Genomic DNA, 21114 nt, shown 5'->3' with positions numbered 1-21114 from the left:
TAGGCACTTCCAATCTTTATCATATCCTAGTCAGACATTGCTCTCCCCTTCGATTAACTGCCTCCACCACCAATGAATTAGGAGTGGGGGGATGGGGAGCGAACAAAAACTTGGCTCCCTTAGCTGGGACATGGTACTTCTTGTCTGATCTTTTACAAGAAGGTGGAGCTGTAGCTGGCGTCTGCCAGACAGTTTTGGCCGGGTCCATGATGGCAGCATTGATGGGTAGCGCAATCTTGGGATTAGATGTATGGAGAATATCTGTCAGCTTATGCTGCGTGTCCAGCAGCTCCGCCAAGGAAATGTTGAGGGAGTCAGCCACTCATTTAAATAATTCCTGGAAGGATTTAAAGTCATCGCCTGATGTCGGAGGAGGCGGCATTAGTATTTCATCCAGAGACGAAGAGATGTGGGTGGATGGGATGGTGCCACCTTGTGGTGGCTCTTCAATTGCTTCTGCTTCCTCCTCAAGAGCTTCTGGGGGGTACCGTCAGCACTGAAGAGAGGCGCTCCTGGAGTGGACATGATGTGAAGAGGTCTGCCTGGCTAACAAACTGCTGCAGCACAGGCAAGCTTAGCGTCAACGAGGGCGGCGGGGTTTGATTAGAAATCATTGTGTTCACTGCCAGTGCCGTAGACTTGCTGAAATGTACTGGTGCAGCAGGTGGCTCTGGGTGCTGATGGTACCCACATTTGGTGGGCGGAGATTGCCTTTTCTGAGGCGATTCTTGCCGAGGCAAGGAGCGAGACTGCTTTTTTGTGGCTTTCTGCTGGACTGGGTCCTTAGCTGTTTTGGAAGAAGATATCAAGTCCAATGCCACCATGGGTGAGTGCTGGTGGGGAGGGGTCCTGTGCTCAGGATCAGACACAGGTCAAAGGGATTTCTCCAGCATTAACTGGAGATCCCTAGCTTTTCTAGTTCTTGCTGTCAGTTTTCTCCAGTGGTGGCACTTCTGGGCAATGTGGGTCTCTCCCAGACAGACACACTGAGTGACTGAGACTGGTATTGACAATCTACAGCTAAGAAAGCATTTAAAACCTGGAGAACCAGGCATGTCAGAGAGGCTGTTCACAAAGGAGTGGGAATAGTTCCCTACAAGTCTCCGACTAGAAGCGCAGGGGTGCACAAACACCTGAAGTGGAGCACCCACAGGCCTGGTCCACACTACAGCGTTAAATTGATTTAACGCTGTACCCGTCCACACTACAAGGCACTTTAAATCGATTTTAAGGGCTCTTAAAATCGATTTCTGTACTCCTCCCCAACGAGAGGAGTAACCCTAAAATCGATATTACTATATCGATTTAGGATTAGTGTGGACGGAAATCGAAGTTATTGGTCTCATTCTTTTACTGAGCTACCCAGAGTGCACCGCTCCGGAAATCGATGGTAGCCTAGGACCATGGACGCACACCACCGAATTAATGTGCCCTAGTGTGGAAGCGTAAAATCGATTTTATAAAACCAGTTTTATAAAACCCGTTTTAATAATTTTGATTTTATGCTGTAGTGTAGACGTGGCTGCAGTGGTGGCACTTCTGGGCAATGTGGGTCTCTCCCAGACAGACACACTGAGTGACTGAGACTGGTATTGACAATCTACAGCTGAGAAAGCATTTAAAACCTGGAGAACCAGGCATGTCAGAGAGGCTGTTCACAAAGAAGGAGTGGGAATAGTCCCCTACAAGTCTCCGACTAGAAGCACAGGGCTGCACAAACACCTGAAGTGGAGCACCCACAAGGACACTGCTTGAAGAATAAATACTTCTGTATTGTAATTTAAATTAATTACACAAAGTTCTATATTAATATGCCTAGTAAGGAATCTATTTGTCAAACAACATTTACTGAATCTTTTTCTCTGTATAACTGCAGACATACTTGCTCACAGACATTTTGAAATAAATTACCAAAATAATTGCAACTGGTTTATTTTGACAAATATGCAGAATTCTGCAAACTTTTCAAAGATTGTGTGCAGAATTTTAAATTTAGTGCAGATTTTGCCCAGGAGTAAAATTATGTTCTGAGTGGGGGCCTGTCACCAGAAGTTGATAAACAAGCTGAAAACGTTTGTCTCCATCTGCCTACACTAACTGTTTGTTGCACACTTCACTATGAACGCTTATTTACTGTCTGAGCAAAATGTTAATTAATTGCAAACTTGGGGGGAGATTTTAGATAGGAAAATACAAGCAGCTGGGGTTACCCTGTTTGCAAGGGATGACAACGGATTTTTGTACTGCAAGACTCACTTTGCATCCTACACCCAGGAAGTAAGCAAGCCCACTGCCAGCTTCTGGGAGAACAAAAGATCACAGCATCAAGCTGTTAAATGCTGGGAGAAGAACTTGGGTGAGAGACCAGCCTGCCTAAAACTTCATCTTGTTAAGTTTAGGCCCTAAAATGTGTGTTGTGATTTTTACTTCATATGTAACCGTTCAATTCCCACAGTTCTCTAGCATTTGAATCACTTGTGTTAAATGAACTGGTACTTGCTTTCTCTAAACACAAATTTAGTTGCTCTGTGTTAAGCGGAGCTGCCTTCAAAGCTGCGGTGTACTGTGCCTTTGGGAACAGAGGATCCAGGAATTCTGTGAGTGTCCAATGGACCAGGGAAAGGACACCAAAGAGGGACCCTCTGGGTAGATCTGTCTACACAGACAAGAAAAACCCACAGCTGGCCAGGGCCAGCAGACTTGGGCTCACAAGGCTGTTTCATTGCAGTGTAATGTGCAGGCTTGGACCAGAGCCTGAGCTCTGGGACCCTCCCAACCCAGAAGAGCCTAGAATCCAGGCTCCAGCCCAAACCTGGAAGCCTACACAGCAATGAAACAACCCAAGCTGGCTGGCATGGGCCAGCTGCGGGGTTTACTTTACTGCCTAGACACCCTCCAAGAACCTTGGAGTGCCTGTCTGGCTTCTCCTGGCCCTGCTCACCTGCACAGCGGAGGATGCCGGGATGCTACCCTCACTGATGAAGCAGTCTGCCTGGCTGTTGGGAGAGATGATGGGCTGCAGTAGGGCTTCTGGGGCCAGCTGTCCCTTGCTGATGATGGTGGATTGCATCGAGACTTGCTGCACGCCCTGCAGGGAGAGGGAAAAGTGCCTGTTATCCCCATAGGAAGGGTGGAGCCTGGTACATGGGCCACCCCGCTGTCGCTAGCATTGGAGAGAGGCTCCCCCACCATCTGCCAGGTAGCTGCTGGAGCGTGGCACCCACCTGAGTCCCATTGACCTGGGGCAGGAGTACCAGCTGGCCGTTCATCTGTAGGAGGCCGCGGGGCTGCACCAACTGGAGCTGCATGGGCTGTACATAGGTGCTGCCAGCACCACTCTTAACCACAGGGGCCGTGAGGATCCGGGCAGGCTGCACTGGCGGCTGCAGAGGCGGAGGCTGGCTCTGGGAGACAGCAGCCTCGGGCCGGTTCGGGACCATGACAGGGACATTCGTAAGAGAAGCCAGTACCTGGGGAGTGCCGGAGACCTGTTTCACCCCTCCTCCTGCCGCCGCCGGGCCAGTGGCATTGGCACGCTGGATCTGCGCGTTGGGGGCCGCGGCTTGCAGGGCGCCGCTCCGCTCTGAGACTATTGTTCCTGGGGGGAGGATGGGCATGTTAGGGTGCGTTGAAACAGAAGCACCCAATAAGGGAACAGGGCACCAAGCACCCGATAAAGGAACAGGGCACCAAGGCCTGAGTTAGGTCCACCTTTGGGTTTCCACAGCCCTTTGTGTACCCAGTCCCTGCTCCCAGACGCACGTCTAAGCTACAACAAGCAGGGTGTCCCCCATGAGAGCTCCTGGAAATATAAATAGCACAAGGAGCCGCTGAGGCAGGCTGGCCGTTTGGGATCTGCTCCTGTGGCACAGCGGTTTAATGCCCATATCACACCACAGCACTCCCCACTCTTGGCTGGCCCTGCTGGGAGGAGTAGGGGGAGATTTCAGGTGGAGCCCAATGATCAGAAAGCAGCTGCAGGACTGGGCCACACAGCCCAGCTACAAGAAGTGTGGTCAAGAGCTGCTCTGCCTGACTCCCCTCCACATGGGATCCACTCAGCTGTGCCCAACGGGGCAGGAGTAGTACCTGGGTGTTGGTTGAACCCTGACGTCAGGCTCCCCAGGTGCAGTGGCACCCCACCCACCGACTGCTGCAGTCAACCAGACATTTCTGCACCGTCCCTGGCTCTGACATTATGGTATGGTCTGGGGACCTGCGTACACCATGGTCCCCTGCTGTGCTGCCACAAGCCACTCAACAGCCAAGACCCAGTCCCCGGGGGGGAGGGACAGCCAGGGCACTGGGCTCCCAGCACAGAGAGCACAACTCTTTTGGGGGGCGGGAGGGGGGAAGAGGAATACAGAGGCCAACACAGTCTGGGATCTCTGCAATCCCCTTCCCTCCACCACACATGCCCGCAGCTTCTCAAAGCCAGTGAGTCTCCCAGATACCCCCAGCCCCACGGCTCACCGAAGGTCTCCGCACTCTTGGTCCAGGCATTAAGATCCCACTGGAACGTCATATCTCCCTGGGGCTCCACGGGGTCTACGATCATCTTGAGGGCACGATGCAGCTGGAAGTAGATCTGGGGTGGGGGGAGAAGGAGGGGAACAGATTGTCATAGCCAGGGTAACGATGCTGCTGAAACCCAGGAACCTGAGGCCATGTCTACATCTAAAATTTTGCAGCGCTGGTTGTTACAGCTGTATTTGTACAGCTGTATAGGGCCAGCGCTGCAGAGTGGCCACACTTACAGCAACCAGCGCTGCAAGTGGTGTTAGATGTGGCCACACTGCAGCGCTGTTGGGCGGCTTCAAGGGGTTTCGGGGAACGCGAGAGCAAACCGGGAAAGGAGACCAGCTTCGCCGCGGTTTGCTCTCGCGTTCCGCGAACCACCCTGCAAACCGGAGGGAAGGAGACCTGCTTGCTCGGGTTCGGGGAACGCGAGAGCAAACCGGGAAAGGAGACCAGCTTCGCCGCGGTTTGCTCTCGCGTTCCGCGAACCACCCTGCAAACCGGAGGGAAGGAGACCTGCTTGCTCGGGTTCGGGGAACGCGAGAGCAAACCGGGAAAGGAGACCAGCTTCGCCGTGGTTTGCTCTCGCGTTCCGCGAACCACCCTGCAAACCGCAGGGAAGGAGACCTGCTTGTTCGGGGAACGCGAGAGCAAACCGCGGCGAAGCTGGTCTCCTTCCCCGCTTTGCTCTCGCGTTCCCCGAACCCCGAGCAAGCAGGTCTCCTTCCCTGCGGTTTGCAGGGTGGTTCGCGGAACGCGAGAGCAAAGCGGGGAAGGAGACCAGCTTCGCCGCGGTTTGCTCTCGCGTTCCGTGAACCACCCTGCAAACCGGAGGGAAGGAGACCTGCTTGCTCGGGTTCGGGGAACGCGAGAGCAAACCGCGGCGAAGCTGGTCTCCTTCCCCGGTTTGCTCTCGCGTTCCCGGAACCACCCTGCAAACCGCAGGGACGGAGACCTGCTTGCTCGGGGTTCGGGGAACGCGAGAGCAAGCCGGGGAAGGAGACCAGCTTGATTACCGGAGGCTTCCTCAGGTATGCTGGGATACCTGCTTATTCCACGGAGGTCAAGAAAAGCGCTGGTAAGTGACTATACTTGATTACCAGCGCTGGATCACCAGCGCTGGATCCTCTACACCCGAGACAAAACGGGAGTACGGCCAGCGCTGCAAACAGGGAGTTGCAGCGCTGGTGGTGCCCTGCAGATGTGTACACCTCCTAAGTTGCAGCGCTGTAACTCCCTCACCAGCGCTGCAACTTTCTGATGTAGACAAGCCCTGAGTTCACAACTCCTCTTCTCCCGTGTAACCTTGGTGTGGCCAGAAAACCCAGACATCTCAAAGCGGTTGGACTTTGGATCTCTGTGCAGCGTCCAGGAGATCCCATCCTCAGAAGCTCGGGGGGGTGGGGGGGGAAAGATATGCTGGTCCCAGCCTCCCCCTAATTGTCACAGGTTGGTTCACCAATGAGACAATGCTATGGAAACAGGGAAGCTTCAATGCTAGCCATGTTAGTCTGGATCTGTAAAAAGCGACAGAGTCCTGCGGCACCTTATAGACTAACAGAAGTATTGGAGCATAAGCTTTTGTGGGTGAATATCCACTTCATCAGATGTTTCCTCCCATAGGAGGAGTCAACAAGGATAATTAATGCCAGCCCCACCCCTGCAACAGTGCTTGCGCTGACCTGGCTCAGAACTGCTCAGCTATCAGCTCTGTGCTGGGCAGAGGGTTACCCACTCAATCCAAGAACTCTCAGAAGACTAGCAGGCCAGGGTGCATTTAAACAGAAGCACCTAAACAGCCACCCACCCACAGCAGCTCGGAGCTCCAGAGCCACTGCCCCAGTGGCCGAAGCAGAAAATGTCCGAAGTCCCAGTTCCCATGCCTTCCACGACCTCTGAGACACAATCTTAGCCTTAGTCATGAGCTTCAAGGGGCTCAATGTAAATCCCACTCCTGCAGTTATGCAAATACCCAGCCTTCTGAACATAAGAAGGGCCAGAGTGGGTCAGACCAATGGTCCATCTAGCCCAGTAGCCTGCCTTCTGCCAGTGGTCAATGCCAGGTGCTTCAGAATGAACAGAACAGGCAACAAATGAGTGCATCTACTATCATCCAGTCCCAGTTTCCAGCAATCAGAGGCTAGGGACACCCAGTGCATGAGGTTGCATCCCTGACCATCTTGGCTAATAGTCACTGATGGACCTACATGAACCTAGAATCACAGGGCTAGAAGGGGCGAGAGGTCATCTAGTCCAGTCCCCTGCACTCATGGCAGGACTAAATATTATCTAGACCATCTGTGATATAGGTTTGTCTAACTTGCTCTTAAACATCTCCAATGACGGGAGATACCACAACCTCCCTAGGCAATTTATTCCAGTGCTTAATCACCCTGACAACTTATCTAGCTATGCCCTGAGGAAAGTGCAAGTCTACTGATTGATTTGCCAGGGGGATTTACAGTGTAGTCAGGGAATTGCACAGCCTGGCAATACCCCAAGCAGGAGGAAGAGACATGGGTCTCCGCCCAAAAGAGCAGACAGTTGTGTAGCCTGGAGTCAGCGTCCTTGCTGGATCATGGAGGAGGAATGCAGATGCAATTGCCCGAGCCGTGACATGTTGCACTACACCTGCAGGAGCCTCATCCTTTTCAGAAAGCAAAGTGGAGAGAGGATCTCCACCTGAACGGAGCATGGAGAGCACCTTGCAGCAAGTACAGCTGAGCCAGAGATCAAGGTCTGGGACCTGGCACTAGATGAGCCCCACTGTGCTGCACCCCATCCCCCTGCCCATCTAGTCACTCACCAGTTTCTTGGAAAGCAGCAGGGCAGTGTTGTTGTCACTCTCCAGGGCCCAGGAGGCAAAACGCAGGATGTGCTCCTGATGGCGCTGCAGCTTGGTCATGGCCCAGTGCTGGCGCTCCAGCTTCTCCTGTTGCCCCTCAGTCACTTTCTGCAACACAGCCAGGTGCCGGCACCCCATCAGCAACAGCACAGAGACCTGCCCCCTCCCCCGAAGCAGGATGCTGCCACGTGCCCCAGGCTGCAGTGCAGACTGTGTGGACAAGTGAGAACTGCCTAATATTTTAACAAATGATATGCATGGTTGTGAACTCAGTAGGGATTGGTGCCGATGCAGGACAGACTCCTGCTTGGAAACTTCTCAGCTGGATGCGCTGGGCACTGCTCATGAGGTGGGCCGGAGGGGAAGAGTCAGACCCCTTGAAGGCTGGCACAATGGAAGGGTTCCTCCAAAGGACTGTTTAAATGTGCACTCACCTGTGCATCATTGACCAGCACCTTGCCCCGCTTATTGAGCTCCTTCATGATTTGCAGAATGGCCATCTTCACATCAACCTGCACCCGCTTCTGCACATCCGTCACCTGCCGGATCCTGAGTAGCCAGCAGAGCCACACGCTGAGTATACCATGTATCCACACCTGCTGCCCTCCCCAGGGCCTTCTGCATCTCAACCAGCCAAGGCTGCGAGAGGTTCTGCAGTAGCACAGCTCCTCATCCCATCCCTTTGGCTGGTTAGGGACAGATGTGCTCCCATGCAGCTGCTGCTAGGGCAGGAGTGCCTCTGACAAGCCCAGGCCCAAACTGTCCTCTGGAAGGGGGCACCCTTCTGCCAATCCCAACTACTTCCTCCCCAGCTAACAGCAGCCCTGGAGGCCTCTGTCTTGACCGACCATGCTTGCCAGTTAGGACCCCCTCTTTGGCTCACAGGGAATGCAGAAAGTCAACAGGAGTCTGTTTGGCGATGCAGGCATGGACATTGCTGGCAAAGATACTCTGGTCCGAGGCACATGAATAAATACAGGGACCAGCACTCAAAGCAAAGATCTCTCAATCCCCTCCCCCCATCATGGGTTTCCCTGCGCATCTTTGGGGGTGGGAGAAATCCTTCGTTGGGGTTCAGCAGCGTGGGCAGGGACCCCTTCCCAAGGTCGGGACTCTCAGTAGGGCTACGTACGAGGTGCGCACTTCCTTGGTGGATTTCTGCAGGTTGGCATGCTTGTCCCCCAGGCGCTTCACCAATGCGGCCAGCATCTTGCGCTGATTCCTGACAGCATCCTCCAAGAACTGGTATCTGTGGGGATGGAAGTGGAGAGTGATGCTCAGAGCTGGCCGGGCAGAGAATAGGTGCAGGGGTAAATGTACATACACACGCTTAAAAATATGTTCTTAGATGCTGTATCACAGCAACAGCAGAGAAGCAGGTTTCCTGCTAGAAAAGGGACCTTAACTGGCTGTCTTTTGACCAGCAAGTAAATTAAGCACTATAAGCTAAAAACACAGGCATGCTTACATAGGCAGTCAACAGGGAAGGAAAGAGCAGGGGAAGAGAACCTCATCTTGAGATACACGTCTAAGGTTTGCTGGACTACATTTGAGAAACAGAAGACCACCACCACCACCACCCCCTGATCCCCAAATCTTGTCTTCCCACAGGAAGTAAGTGGGCACTGTGTTCACTTTCATGAAAACGGACACCCAGCCCACCTCGGCTGGAAAGAACGTCTGAACTTTAAGACAGGAAGTTAGTCTCTTAAGCCGATGCTCTAGGAAGTGTGTTCGTATTTTGCTGGGTGTGTAACCGTGTGTGTTCATTTCCTCACTATCTCCTGACACTGATAATAAATTTGTTTTCACTAGACATCTCAGGGCTGCAGAACTATGTAAGGCACTGATCCTGTGTTGAATCACACAAGCTGGGGTACCCCTACTGCACTAAGTGCAGGTGGATACAGCCCAGAGGAGATTGCTTGGGTGGCTGACAGGCTGGTGGTAACAGAGACGAGGCAGGGGTGTAAAATGACTGTTTCGGTTACTCTGAGAACCATCACAGGGGCCCAGGTGAGAACAGGTCAAAGAACACCAGGACCCAACCTACTCGCAGCACAAAGGGCTGGTCTAGCTGTCTCAGCCCCACCAGCAGCCAGGAAACGTGGTGGCGGTCAGCAGTGCCTAGCAGAGAGGTCTGGCACAGCCATCTCAGCCATGCTATCCAGGAGAAAGGATGCACAGGCTGGCAGAGAGGTCTGCTACAGCCGTCCTATCTGGAAGAAAGCACAGCACAGAGTGGTAGTGGGTGCCCACATCTCCAGCCCAGCTGGGGAGAGAGCCTGGCCCAGGCCAGCCACACCATTAGTATCCTCGGCAGAGGTAGGGGCAGTGCAACCCTGCTCCAGAGTGGATAGGGAAGGGGTAGCGGAGAGCAGCCTAGTCGCTCACAGCAGAGTACAGCCAGCGGGCGTGCATGCTTACTGGTGATCCTTGTGGGCGTTGAGCTGGCAGTCCCGACAGGTCAGAGTGTCACAGGTATCACAGAACAGCACCAGGGGCTCATGCTTGTGCACGGAGCAGTAGACTGTGCGATCACCCTCCTTTGACTTTGATGGGCCTAGAACATAAGGCGAACATTACCCTTCTCCTCCAGCCAGGGCCCCAGGGGCATCACAACCACAGCAGCCAGCCTGGAGCAGACTGCAGGTTGGGAGTGAGGGGCACTAGCAGAGCAGGACAGTGGGAGGGGATGATGGTGGGGGGGACTGAGGGATAATGGCAGATCTGTGCATTGGAGTGGATCCAGGGGGGGCTGCAGGTCTAGGTTAGGGGGCAGAGCTGAAGGGGAAGCCTGCTCAGCCATCACGTGCAACATGTCCAACTACACCCTGCATGTCCAGATCTCTTCTCTTTCCCAGATCCCCTCTTCAAGGCTTCCAATGCTGGCCATGGGCAGCAGAGCCCATCCTGTCAGGGGGTGGGCACTGGAGTCTATCACACTAAAGTCCTCTCCCTCACCAGTGGGAACCTAGCTTTCTGCTTCTGGAACCTTGTCTACATGAGGAAGTTGCACACTGCCCAAAGGGGAGAATTCAAACTGATTCAGTTAAAGCAGTACAATCCCAGAGAAGATGCTCTCATTCCATCTGAAGAATGGACTGTATCACCCAAGAACAGGTTAAGTTGAACAGAACATAGATAGCATAAACAAGGGTTTGCAATGATTTAGCCAAATTCATTTCAAACCGGTTTAAGCCAGCTCTCTTGCATAGACACCCAAATGCAGCACTCTGGGTGGGCAAGGAGAAGTAGTTACACTCCATGACCCCAATCCCCTCTTCAAGGGGCAGGCAGTACCAGGCTAGCTCAGCATTCCCCTGCCACGAGTAGGGCAGGGTGGCGGGGCACTGACCTGTGGATCTGACCGTGTGGTCCTTGGTATACTTCACCCTCTGGTGGGCTTCCACACATGTCTCACACAGCGGCTCTGAGCACTCCACACAGTAGCTGGTAGCAGGGGCGTTGTCATCACAGCTGGTGCAGCACTGGCGGACAGGAGAAAGGGTGAGCACCAAGGAGCACACCAGCCCCATAAATTACACCACAACCGTAGCGAGACAAGCCTAGGCACAGGGCAAGGATAGACACTGGGGCTCATTTCCAAAGGTGTTCAGCATCCCTGGCTCCCAGTGCAGTTATGGGCATTTGTGGTATTGCACGGAGCAGATGACCCTGGGAGCACAGCTCCGGAGCCCTCCAACTCAAACTGAATGGAAGGAGATGGGCTGCAGATGTGCAATAGTCTTAAGGCAGAGAATAAGTTATAGTAAAGGCTAGCGCCAAATCTTTCTACACTACATCATTTATAGAGGAAAAGCGCAGCTGTGCCACTGTTGTGCTTCTGGTGAAGACGCTGTAAGCTGACAGGAGAGCGCTCTCCCATCTGGAAAGGGCTGAGATAGCACTGTCCACACTGGCCCTTCCATTGGTATAACTTACATCATTCGAGGATGTGGACATTTTTAGCGTAGACATAGCCTAAGAGGATGACTGTATGAACATAAGGGCTTCATTCAAGCAGGCAGCCCTTGTAATGACAGAACTGAACTTGACCTAACTGCAGCCATTTTGCATGGCTTTAGTTGAAAACCAAATACACCACATAGATAGAACTCGGAGGCAAGGCCAAATAGCCGCACTTTTGCAGTTTTGCTCATCGGAATAGGAGGATGGGACAAGAGTTCATGGACTATGAAAACGGAAGGAAAAACCAACCTCAGTTCTGAGTGTCCCTGACAATTTTTATTGGTATGATTAGAAGAAATGCTTTGCTGATAAGGCATAATGAGCAATTTACTGAAGTTTGAAGAATTGGTGACCACTAGGGGTTACTATGGTGACCTATTAGGTTTGTGCTTTGTTTAAGTTAGCAACTATATAAGGTTCATCAAGAGAACATACTTTGGAGCAGTTTGAAGGAGCTTTTCTTTGAGCATTGATTGACATCTTCTCCCTAGCAGCTGGACTAGAGTTGCCAACCCCTCAGGATTGTTCTGGAGTCTAAGAGTTAAAGATTACGTCAGGTAATGAAACCTCCAGGAATATGTCCAGACAAAACTGGCAACCCTAAGCTGGATGGAAGGAGGGCCCCCAGAACCCTGGCTACTGATCACTCAAAACTATCTCAAACTTTGGGTAAACTACTTGGTGTGCTCTAAAACCATTGCTATGGCATGTGAGAGTGCCTGAGACACAGAAAAGCAGCTTTGGATGAAAGCACTCTTTTGTGCCCATCGTTCAGCAGACAAGAGGAGCTGTGTCCCCATCAATTTAATTCTGACATCGCCTGGGGAAAACCAATTAAGTTACCACAGTTTTGAGTTCTGAAAACCCTGGGTAATGGCCTGACAACTGCTCCAGGTAATGCCTAGGCTATTTACTTTGAAGTTCTGGTTTCTGCGACCTGAGGAGCTTTGGCTGGATAAAAAGACAGGCCCTCAATGACAGGGACAGACAAGCCCTCAGAGCAGAGGTCAGGGTAAGACAGGCCTGGCCTGAGCTTTTATTTAAGACAGACATGCACTTAAACAGCATCTCTTATTCTTTGCCGTGTTCCCACTGTTGCACTTTGTTCTAAAGCAACTGTTTGTATCGGGTCACTATTTGCTGCGCAAACTGAAGAACTGCAGGCACTGGTCTGTTTGGATCTGCTGGGTAAGCATAGATGGTACACAGGAAGACGGTCTAGGAGTGGGAAAGTCAGGGAGATAAGTCCTGAGGCTGGACACCTGAGGGGGTACTCTCAGAAAGGGGACCCAGGGGCAGCAAGACAGGTAACAGTGATCACGGGTCATCTCAGAGGGAGAGTGCATCAAAGAATCAAGGCCAGGACCAAGGGCTCTGCTCACAGCCAAGTTCTGCTGTGACACATCAAGAGTCTCCTCCCGTCCCCTCCTTACCGCTGTCTGGTCTATTTATAATTAAATGCTATGGGCCGAGCTTGTGTCTTGACTGTCTGCACAGCACCCAGCACAGCCGAGCCTATAGGTGCTACTGTAACAAACTGCCACCTCCGAAAGTGGCCTGTCAAAGACTCATGAATGCACTGCCTGCCCTGGGCAGGGCGTACACTGGGGATACCTCAACATCCCTGATGAGACAGCCCCTTCCGACCCCAGCAGCCAGGAGCAGCATGGAACACAGTGTCAGAAAAGGAAGGGCCAGCTGCTCTGCACCTCTTCCTTTTACCAGGAAAACTGAGCTTATCTATGGCCAGAAGGACTGCAAGCTACCCTCACCACAGCCTGGTCTGCATGGCAAGTTGAGAAGAAGGTGGGGAGCAGAACTGTGTTCTGCTGAGGGGGTTCAGTCAGAGCCCTTCTGGGGAGGAAAGGGTAAGAAGGTTGCACCCCTACCTGGTTGGCATCCCTGCTGTGTGTGGCTGCATCCGTTCCGCTGTCTCTCAGGAAGTAGTTCTCCACGATGTCCTTGAGGTAACACTGGTGTCTGCACACAGGGCAGTCCACCACTGCAAAGTAAGGGGAGCAGAAGAAAGCGTCACGCACTCAGGAAGCAGCAGCAGATATGTAGCTAATCCAAGGGGTGCCACTCCTGGTGTGGAGGGAAGAGAAGCCCTCCTGTCAACATAGCGCTGTCTACACTGGGAGTCTGGTTGATATAACTGAGTCACCTCTGAAAATCCACACCCTTGAGCGACCTAGTTATGTACCAATACACCTCTGTACAGCAGACCAGGGCTAAGATACCAAAACTTAGCACCATCTCTGAATGGCAACTGCAGGCATGGATGTGGGATGTAAGGGCTGTCTGGTAGGGTCTCAATCATGCACTGAATCTTCTGCAGCTGCTCACGCTCCATGAGCATAACAGTCACTAGGCTCTCCTCCCCCTCCCCCCACCACTTAGGTTCCTCCAGCCTAAAAGTGTAGCAACATTAGGGGCCTCCATACTTGCCAAACACCAGCCACAGGAACCTTACACATCTTACAGCCAGAATATGTGGAGATGGAGCCATTTCCCTTCCCCAAAAAGAGTCTCCCAACTGTCATGTCAGAGGGCAGAGTCTCTCCTTTCAAGTGCCCAGAACTCAGCAGAATTTGCCCCCAGTGAGCAAGACGACCCCACATGAGTCCTCACCTCTCCATGGGGGAGCAGCCATTAAAATGGAGAGGTTATATAGGGTTACTCGTGAGGAACTGGCAAGCTGGTACTTTTGGTTCTGCCTAGAGTTTGGGCTCATGGAACATCAAGGTGCTTCTGTATTGAGGGCTCAGTTCCTTTATTGAGTTGATGTCGATAACCAGGTTCAGTTTATTAACTGAAGATAAATCAGCATAGAAAGCTGACTACATTACCAGTCTGGGAAACAGTCTTGCAGCTGTTATGCTCACTGTTGCTCATATTTATATTCCGCTTCCTTAAACTCCATAGCCCTTACACACCTCATCTATTGCTGCATAAAACATTCCAAATATTAGTAGACCAGAGACATCTATTTAGTGCACAATACATTTGGCAAACCTCACCAGAATATACATCTGATATATTCTGCATGTACAAAACAGGTTACAGCAATATAATTACAAGTAAGTTTCCACAACATTAATACTTTGCACTCATGTTCATCAGCAATTTAGATGCCTGGAGGTAAGCACGTTTTTAAAATCAGCAATTCAGCGCGCCCCTTGGGAGCAAAACACCACAGACTGCTGCCCCTTGCAGATCGCTGCCCCAAGCACCAGCTTGGAATGCTGGTGCCTGGAGCCAGCCCTGCCCACAACCAATCCCACAATCAGCCATTCTGCTACTTTGCCCGATAAAGGCTCCAAAGCTTCCTACGCACACCTCAGCATGCCCTTTGAAGCCCATCCACAGCAGGATTTACAGGTGAACATTAGAACATGTTAGCTAGAAGCAGGTGTTAACATGACTGAAGAGTACACATTTCAGTTGGCACAGGCTTAGCATGTGTTAAAAGGCACCTGGCCTCAACCTCTCAACATCACACCTTGTCCTATAATGGGAGCTCCTCCACTGAGCAGCACAACTTTCCTCCTTCGGGGATATGACAGGAAGGCAGTGCCAAGATTAAGGAGAAAGGAGTGGTAAGAACTACCCAACAGCAGTGGCACGTCCATTACAACTGTTTTCCAGCCTGCGCATTATCCTGCTTGGCTCTGCTGCATAGCCAGCCTGGCGTGGGCGGCTAAACTGGATGCAGAAGGAACAGCTCGTCTGCCACAATCAACTCAGTATCTGGCATGAATCCTACGCCTTGGGAAGTACCCATCCAGAACACTCAGTTCCTAGTTTATCTAGGAAAGTGCCTCTGATGGGAAAGGACACTGAGGAAGAACCACCAAATAAAGAGATGCCAAAAGGCAGAATTCCTCAGTGCATTTATGTTCAAACTGTAACGGCTACAGGTGCTGTGTAACACAGAAACAGCAACTGGAGTATATAATACACGGTATCCTGGCTAATCCTTTCCCCATTTTATCTAGCTACCACAGCAGAAGGATAAATTTCAGCTTGGCACATCTTGGGTGGGATGGGCAACTTCCAGGAGACCTGTGCAGCTCAGCAAAACAAATGATGCTGTAGCCATCTGGGCATGAGCTGTGGATGTGGCAGCCATGGAGACACAGCTCCAAAGAAATTCAGGTGGGAAGGCGGCCTTAAATTCAGTGTCTAGATTCTGAAGGGAATGATTACTGCTGAGAACTATACTACAGCAGTAATGCTAACCAGGAACAAGACAAACCCTTCAGAGCAGTCAAAGCACCAGAAGTGGTCACCACCTTGTCCCACAATAGTCATAGCAGGCCAGAAACAGACTGAATGTGGCAATTTGCACAGGGTTCTTTGTACGTAGGGCAACCCAAAAAAGCTTCCTTCTCCTTACTAAATTACATTCAAAAAAGTGTGGGCAGGTGTTAAAGCTGAAACATTTCCCCCACTATGGACCTGAAGTTCTCATTTCAAGACACTTCGAACTAAGTATTAAACTAGAGCAGAAAGTCTATACACGAGACTTCTGATAAAGCAATTTGGCAATAAATCTGTCAGCATCCCATTTCCAAGTCTGGGAGTTGCCAGTGATAACATGCCCAACTCCCATTCTGAAACACAGCATTCGACTTGTCTTAGATTGCTGAGCATGGAACCAAAACAAATGCCTTTTAGCTTTTCCATGATTTTAGTTCAATTTTTCATATATGTCAGAACCAGCTGAAGTTTCATGCCCTGCTCATACAAGGAGCTACCACTGACTTTCCCCCAGATCATTAGAGCTTAGGATCGCACAGGGTCTGTGTGCACAAAGCAAACTCATTAACTTGCTGAAGATAATGGCATAAGAGGAATTCAACTGCTTTTTAAAATCTGAATCCTAAAACTTGTACAATAATACATGAGTGTTTAGCCACTAACCAAGTTTGATGCAATGTTGTAGCCATATGGGTCCCAGGATGTTGAGAGAAGGTGGGTGAGGTAATATCTTTTATTGGACAAACTTCTATGGGTGAGAAGCAAGCTTTGGAGTTTACTGAAGAAGAGCTGTGTAAGCTCTTAAGTTTCTCTCACCAACAGAAGTTGGTCCAACAAGTTACGAGAGTCAGCTGCCAGTACCGGCTGCAAGGCTAGCTGCACCCTACCCTTTCTCATTCATAGATTCCAAGGCCAGAAGGAACCTGAGACACCCAGCGCCCCGATATTCTCCACTGTCATGTAATAAGGATATGTTTTGTACAAAGTATGCCTTGAAGTACTCTAAAAGACTTGATCTGCTAGACATTAATATCTTGTTGGATTGTATGTGCTATTGTCATATGAAGTTTGGCTACGAATGTGTTACTGAAACATGTAGGATGAAAACACCCACAAGCAGCCTTTCAGGTACAACAGTAAAGGCCAAACAATGTTAATGGCTTATTGAGGAAATGCCACACAAGCACAAGGATTACCCTTGGAATTGCATACAATAGAAACTCTCAGATAGCACTACACAATGGAAACTGGAACTGTATGGCCCAGGTCACAGCAAGAGCTCTCCAGCAAGTGGGAAGAAGATATAAAGGGGGGAAATGACATCATGAGGGGACCTCACTCTCCCTGCAACACCACACCAGAGGAATAAAAACCAAACAGGGGAGAAGTGATTGTTCCAGACTAAGGGATTGCTAACCTGTGTATGAAAACCTGGGAAACCCAAGCTGCAAAGCCAAGGCAGCTTGTGTCTTAAGAATCTGCCAGCCTGTTCATTACTTAGGTTGAGAATAGTAAAGTAATTCATATCTTACCTATCCAGTATGTTAAGCTCAGTTTCAGTAAATAAGCACAACTTAAGTAACGTGCTTTGATCTATTTGCTATCACTTAACCACTTAAAATCTATCCTTTTGTGGTTAATTAACTTATTTTGTTTTAAGACAACCCATCGTGGTTTGACTAAGGTATCTAGGGAAAAATCTCAGCTTGGTTACCACAAGCATGCATGGTCCTCTCCACATTAGAGGGAGAGGCAGACCAGGTGTTAGATCCAATATACTGGCCAGATTTGACCAAGGCAGGGTAGTGCTGCTCTGGGATCCTAAGCTGGTCATTAGAGAGCCTGCATGGGACTGCAGCTGGGGGTGCCCCTAACTGGGTGAATGCTGGTGAAAGTGCAACCTTGGAGGGCTTTGTAACTTGTCAGAGGGTGGGTCAGAGGACTCAGTGGTACAACAGGGGGGGAACCAGTCACAGAACCACTGTGATGTAGTTTGGCCCCCAGTATGACACCAGACATAGAAATTCCCCAAAATAATTCCTAGAGTAGATCCTTCTGGCCTTATGCCTTTATCTCCTCTGAGTGGGATTACACAATTCTATCACTCAGTCCCTAGGCCACCACATCCTATACATCAACCATACTTTATCACATATCCAACTGGGCTTGGACATCTGTACTACTTCCATTCTGGACACAGGGAACAGCAGCATCCAGTGAAGAAACATACCAGCTGTTCATTTTAATAGCAGGAACTTCAGAGCAAGACAAAAAAAAAAAAAAATAAGACATCTTACCCCCAAGCCCTATTAATCCTGCCATCCTGAGCTAGGCAGGCCTAACCTCTTCAGTCACTCCAGTGAGATCCCGCTTGCCAGTCTAGTCTCCTCAAACTTCAATTCCTCTCCAATGTTGCTTTTTCAAACTGCTGCAGTCTTTTGAATTTCCCAGGCTTGACATCTCAAGTGTTTCCTGAGAAGTGGTTTATCTAGCGCAATTCTTCCCTTCCTGCTTGTTTACACTGACAATTTCTGCATTAAACTAAACCATGCAAGTACCAGGGTCATCATAAATTACAAAGCAGTTCCCCTTCTTCAGCACCAGCGCCTCGCATCTCATCTTTCATCCAAAGGTCTCTACGTTCTTGCCACTTTCGCTATATTAAGATGTGATCCGTAGAAGAGATGACCAGATGGATTTGTGCCCTCTTGTTTCCTTGATGTATAAGAGTATGGGGCTTTGGGTTCTTTAGTTAATTAAGATGGTCCAGTCTGAAAAATTCTTAAATGTTTGGGAGGTATAAAGGCACTGAGAGGAACCCTGTCTGCCTTCACAGGTCTCAAGGCTAAAATGGATCATCTAGTCTGACCCTTTGTGTAACAGTGTATTTCTCCCAGTGTTCACTAAATTGAGCTAATTCACATGGTTGAACAAGAGGCTTTTACTATTATTATTATTATTATTAAGACTTCTGGTTTCAAGCAACAGAATCCATCATATCCCTTAACGAACAGATTTCATTGAGACACACAAATGCTAAGCATCCTCACACATTAGTTACAGGAGGAGAAAGTTACTTTAGTTCAGACACTAAAGGCACTGGGAATAAAAGAACAAGCAGAAACTTGAGCCACCCTTACAAAACAGGGGAACAAAATAAATCGTTTCCTTCAGTACAAGCTGGCAGACAGGTGTTAGCATTAAAATAGATTTGAAAGCTCAAGTATTTGAACAAATCCAGTTCTCCATTAGAAAAAGACTGTCATGCAGGCAGGAAGCCCCAGCATCACTAGTGCCCTAGGAATTTGTGCTGTTTCCTCTGCAACACACCAGCAGAAGCATCATCACTGTTTAAGGAGCATTTCCTGCTGCAAGCCCAAAGGCAGATGTTAAGATCTTGACAAAAAGGGCCCAAAGGCATTTGCTTGTTTAAGGGCACTACCCTGGGAGTACAATGGAACTGACAAGTAGGTGATCAAGGTAACCAGAGATGTGCTTCATTGCAACTCCCATTGCTCAGCAACACCTGTGGCTCTGGCCCAGATCAGACTGCGACATAGCCAGCACTTCAGTGAAGGTCACATTCTTGCCCTCTGGTCAGTGTGGTGATAAGGGTGGGGGAAGCACTGGGGTTCAAGAATTGGGAGTCAGGAGACCCTGCCACAACTACCCCTCTGCAAAATATGGATATTGGTGTCCCCCTCACAGGTCAGCTTTGGCATTGACATGTGTGAAGGGTTTACATCTTATCCCTTCAGGACAAGCCAGGGGCTCACTGGAAATCTCCCACTCAGAAATAAACCTTCCACCACTCGGATAGAGGCCAGCGTCTGCCTTGCCAGCATTCTCCAGGCCACTGACTCACCTTCATCCCAGCTTCCCCACATTGCTCCACTTTCGCTTGCATCTCCTCTCAGGTGTAATCAACTTGCAAACAGTCTACAGCCTGTTCATCTGCATCTGTGGCTGTGTCTTCACTGCCATAAAAAGGTGTTTACACAGCAGGATAATTAATTCCCATTAGCCATCTCACTGCATAGTCCTAGTGGAGACAAGCGCTGCAGCTAGCTGACAACACTGCAGCTCTTTGGGACAGAGACCCTGTTTGTTCTAGGTTTGTACAGTGCACAGCACAGTGGGGCCCTTGTCCATGACAGGGGCTCCTATGTGCTATTAGTAACACCAGGCAGGGGCATTAAGCACTCTCTCTCCCCTGTGCTGTGTCTCCACTGTGATTTTACAGGGACAGCTAACAGGTGTTACACTGCTGTAAACGGAGGGCAAGATGTGGCCTGGGTGCATATCAACAACTCCCTATGATCCCAAGATCAGCTGCAGCAAGACCAAGGCGCCCCAGAGGAAATACACAGCATCACAGCAGAACTGCCTGCCACACAGCTTTTCAATGCAAAGGGAGCATGGTTACCGGCAGACAATACAGAGCCAGGACGGAAAGGGAGCACGTGGACTGTGGCACTCAGCCAGCCGCCATGTAAGAAGTGCTCTGCACTGTAGGGAGGAGTTACCCTGAACTTCCCAGACACTGACATACCAAACACTGCTCTCACCCTGATCAGTGTCCACCAGCAGCCAGTCAAGCTTGGACAGTAGATGCTGTACTGCCCCTTTCCCTTCCTCCCCATCCCGCATTTTAAACTTGCAAGGAAGAAGCACAGCAACTAAACAGAAGTGTTACAATATCCTAGATCCTCCCCAAAAATCTTTTTGGGAAGGAAGGAGCCAGACAGACTGTCTTACTGGGAAAGTGTGTTTAATTCCCAATCCCACATCAAGTTGCCGACTTTGGAATTACTGTAGACAGGGAGGCTTTAACGGAAGAGATCGCAGGGAGGGTATGTGGAATGGCCAGTTTCCAGTGGTATGGCAAGTTTCCTGCATGCAGCCATGCAGGAATGCTGCTCAGCCACAGCAACTGAGTTACATGGAGGAAGCAGGCCAAGCTACCCAGGCTAGCAGGTGGCTCAGCAAGCTAACAGATTTGTGAGTGCAGGCTGGACTAGAAGAATGGGGAAGCTAGCTAGGGCTACTGGAGACAGATCCCTTCACACTTACAACTCTGCCAGAATTCTTGCTCTAGGTTCAGACAGAAGAGTGGATGCTTTCCATGGAGAAGAGGGATGGGGGGAGAAAGGTTTATAGTTTTACTTAAAATAGCAGTTACCGCTGCACACTCTCCCCCATTCTTCCCCCCAAACCACACTATGCAGCTTCAGAGCTAGCAGCAAAACTTCTGGGGAGAGCCACCAAAAAATATACATGTTATAAAAACATATATACACACAAGTTACAGGATACACTCAGCTTCAGGTGTCCAGATGACTGGACTTTTCCTCCAAAAGACCTGCCTCTCCTAAATCCCCCTCAGAAGAGAATCCTGTTTTAGCCCATGAGCCAGGCTGTTCGATGGCATGGCTAAGCCAGACGCAAGGCTGCCATTTCAGCCCCCTGCATTGTGTTAGAACTCCAGACTCTGCTTGTATCCGGAAGTCCCCCTC

At 50.3% G+C, this 21114-nt stretch overlaps 1 protein-coding gene across 3 annotated transcripts in view; it reads right to left on the bottom strand.

The window, feature by feature from the left end:
- TRIM28 (tripartite motif containing 28) overlaps window positions 1-21114 on the bottom strand; it is a 53442-nt gene that overhangs the window by 8466 nt on the left and 23862 nt on the right. For all 3 annotated transcript variants that reach the window (XM_050927594.1, XM_050927593.1, XM_050927595.1), the window contains exons 2-10: window positions 13225-13337; window positions 10722-10854; window positions 9791-9926; window positions 8496-8612; window positions 7798-7912; window positions 7325-7471; window positions 4474-4588; window positions 3471-3598; window positions 2942-3088 (exon numbers count right to left, since the gene is read on the bottom strand). In XM_050927594.1, coding sequence (XP_050783551.1) covers window positions 2942-3088; window positions 3471-3598; window positions 4474-4588; window positions 7325-7471; window positions 7798-7912; window positions 8496-8612; window positions 9791-9926; window positions 10722-10854; window positions 13225-13337 — 1151 coding nt within the window. The remainder of the gene's footprint in view (window positions 1-2941; window positions 3089-3470; window positions 3599-4473; window positions 4589-7324; window positions 7472-7797; window positions 7913-8495; window positions 8613-9790; window positions 9927-10721; window positions 10855-13224; window positions 13338-21114) is intronic.

The sequence above is a fragment of the Gopherus flavomarginatus genome, chromosome 18, assembly GCF_025201925.1.
Source record: "Gopherus flavomarginatus isolate rGopFla2 chromosome 18, rGopFla2.mat.asm, whole genome shotgun sequence".
Lineage (NCBI taxonomy): Eukaryota > Metazoa > Chordata > Testudines > Testudinidae > Gopherus > Gopherus flavomarginatus.
The sequence above is the reverse complement of the archived record's forward strand: the minus strand, read 5'-3'. Positions and strand labels throughout refer to the sequence as shown.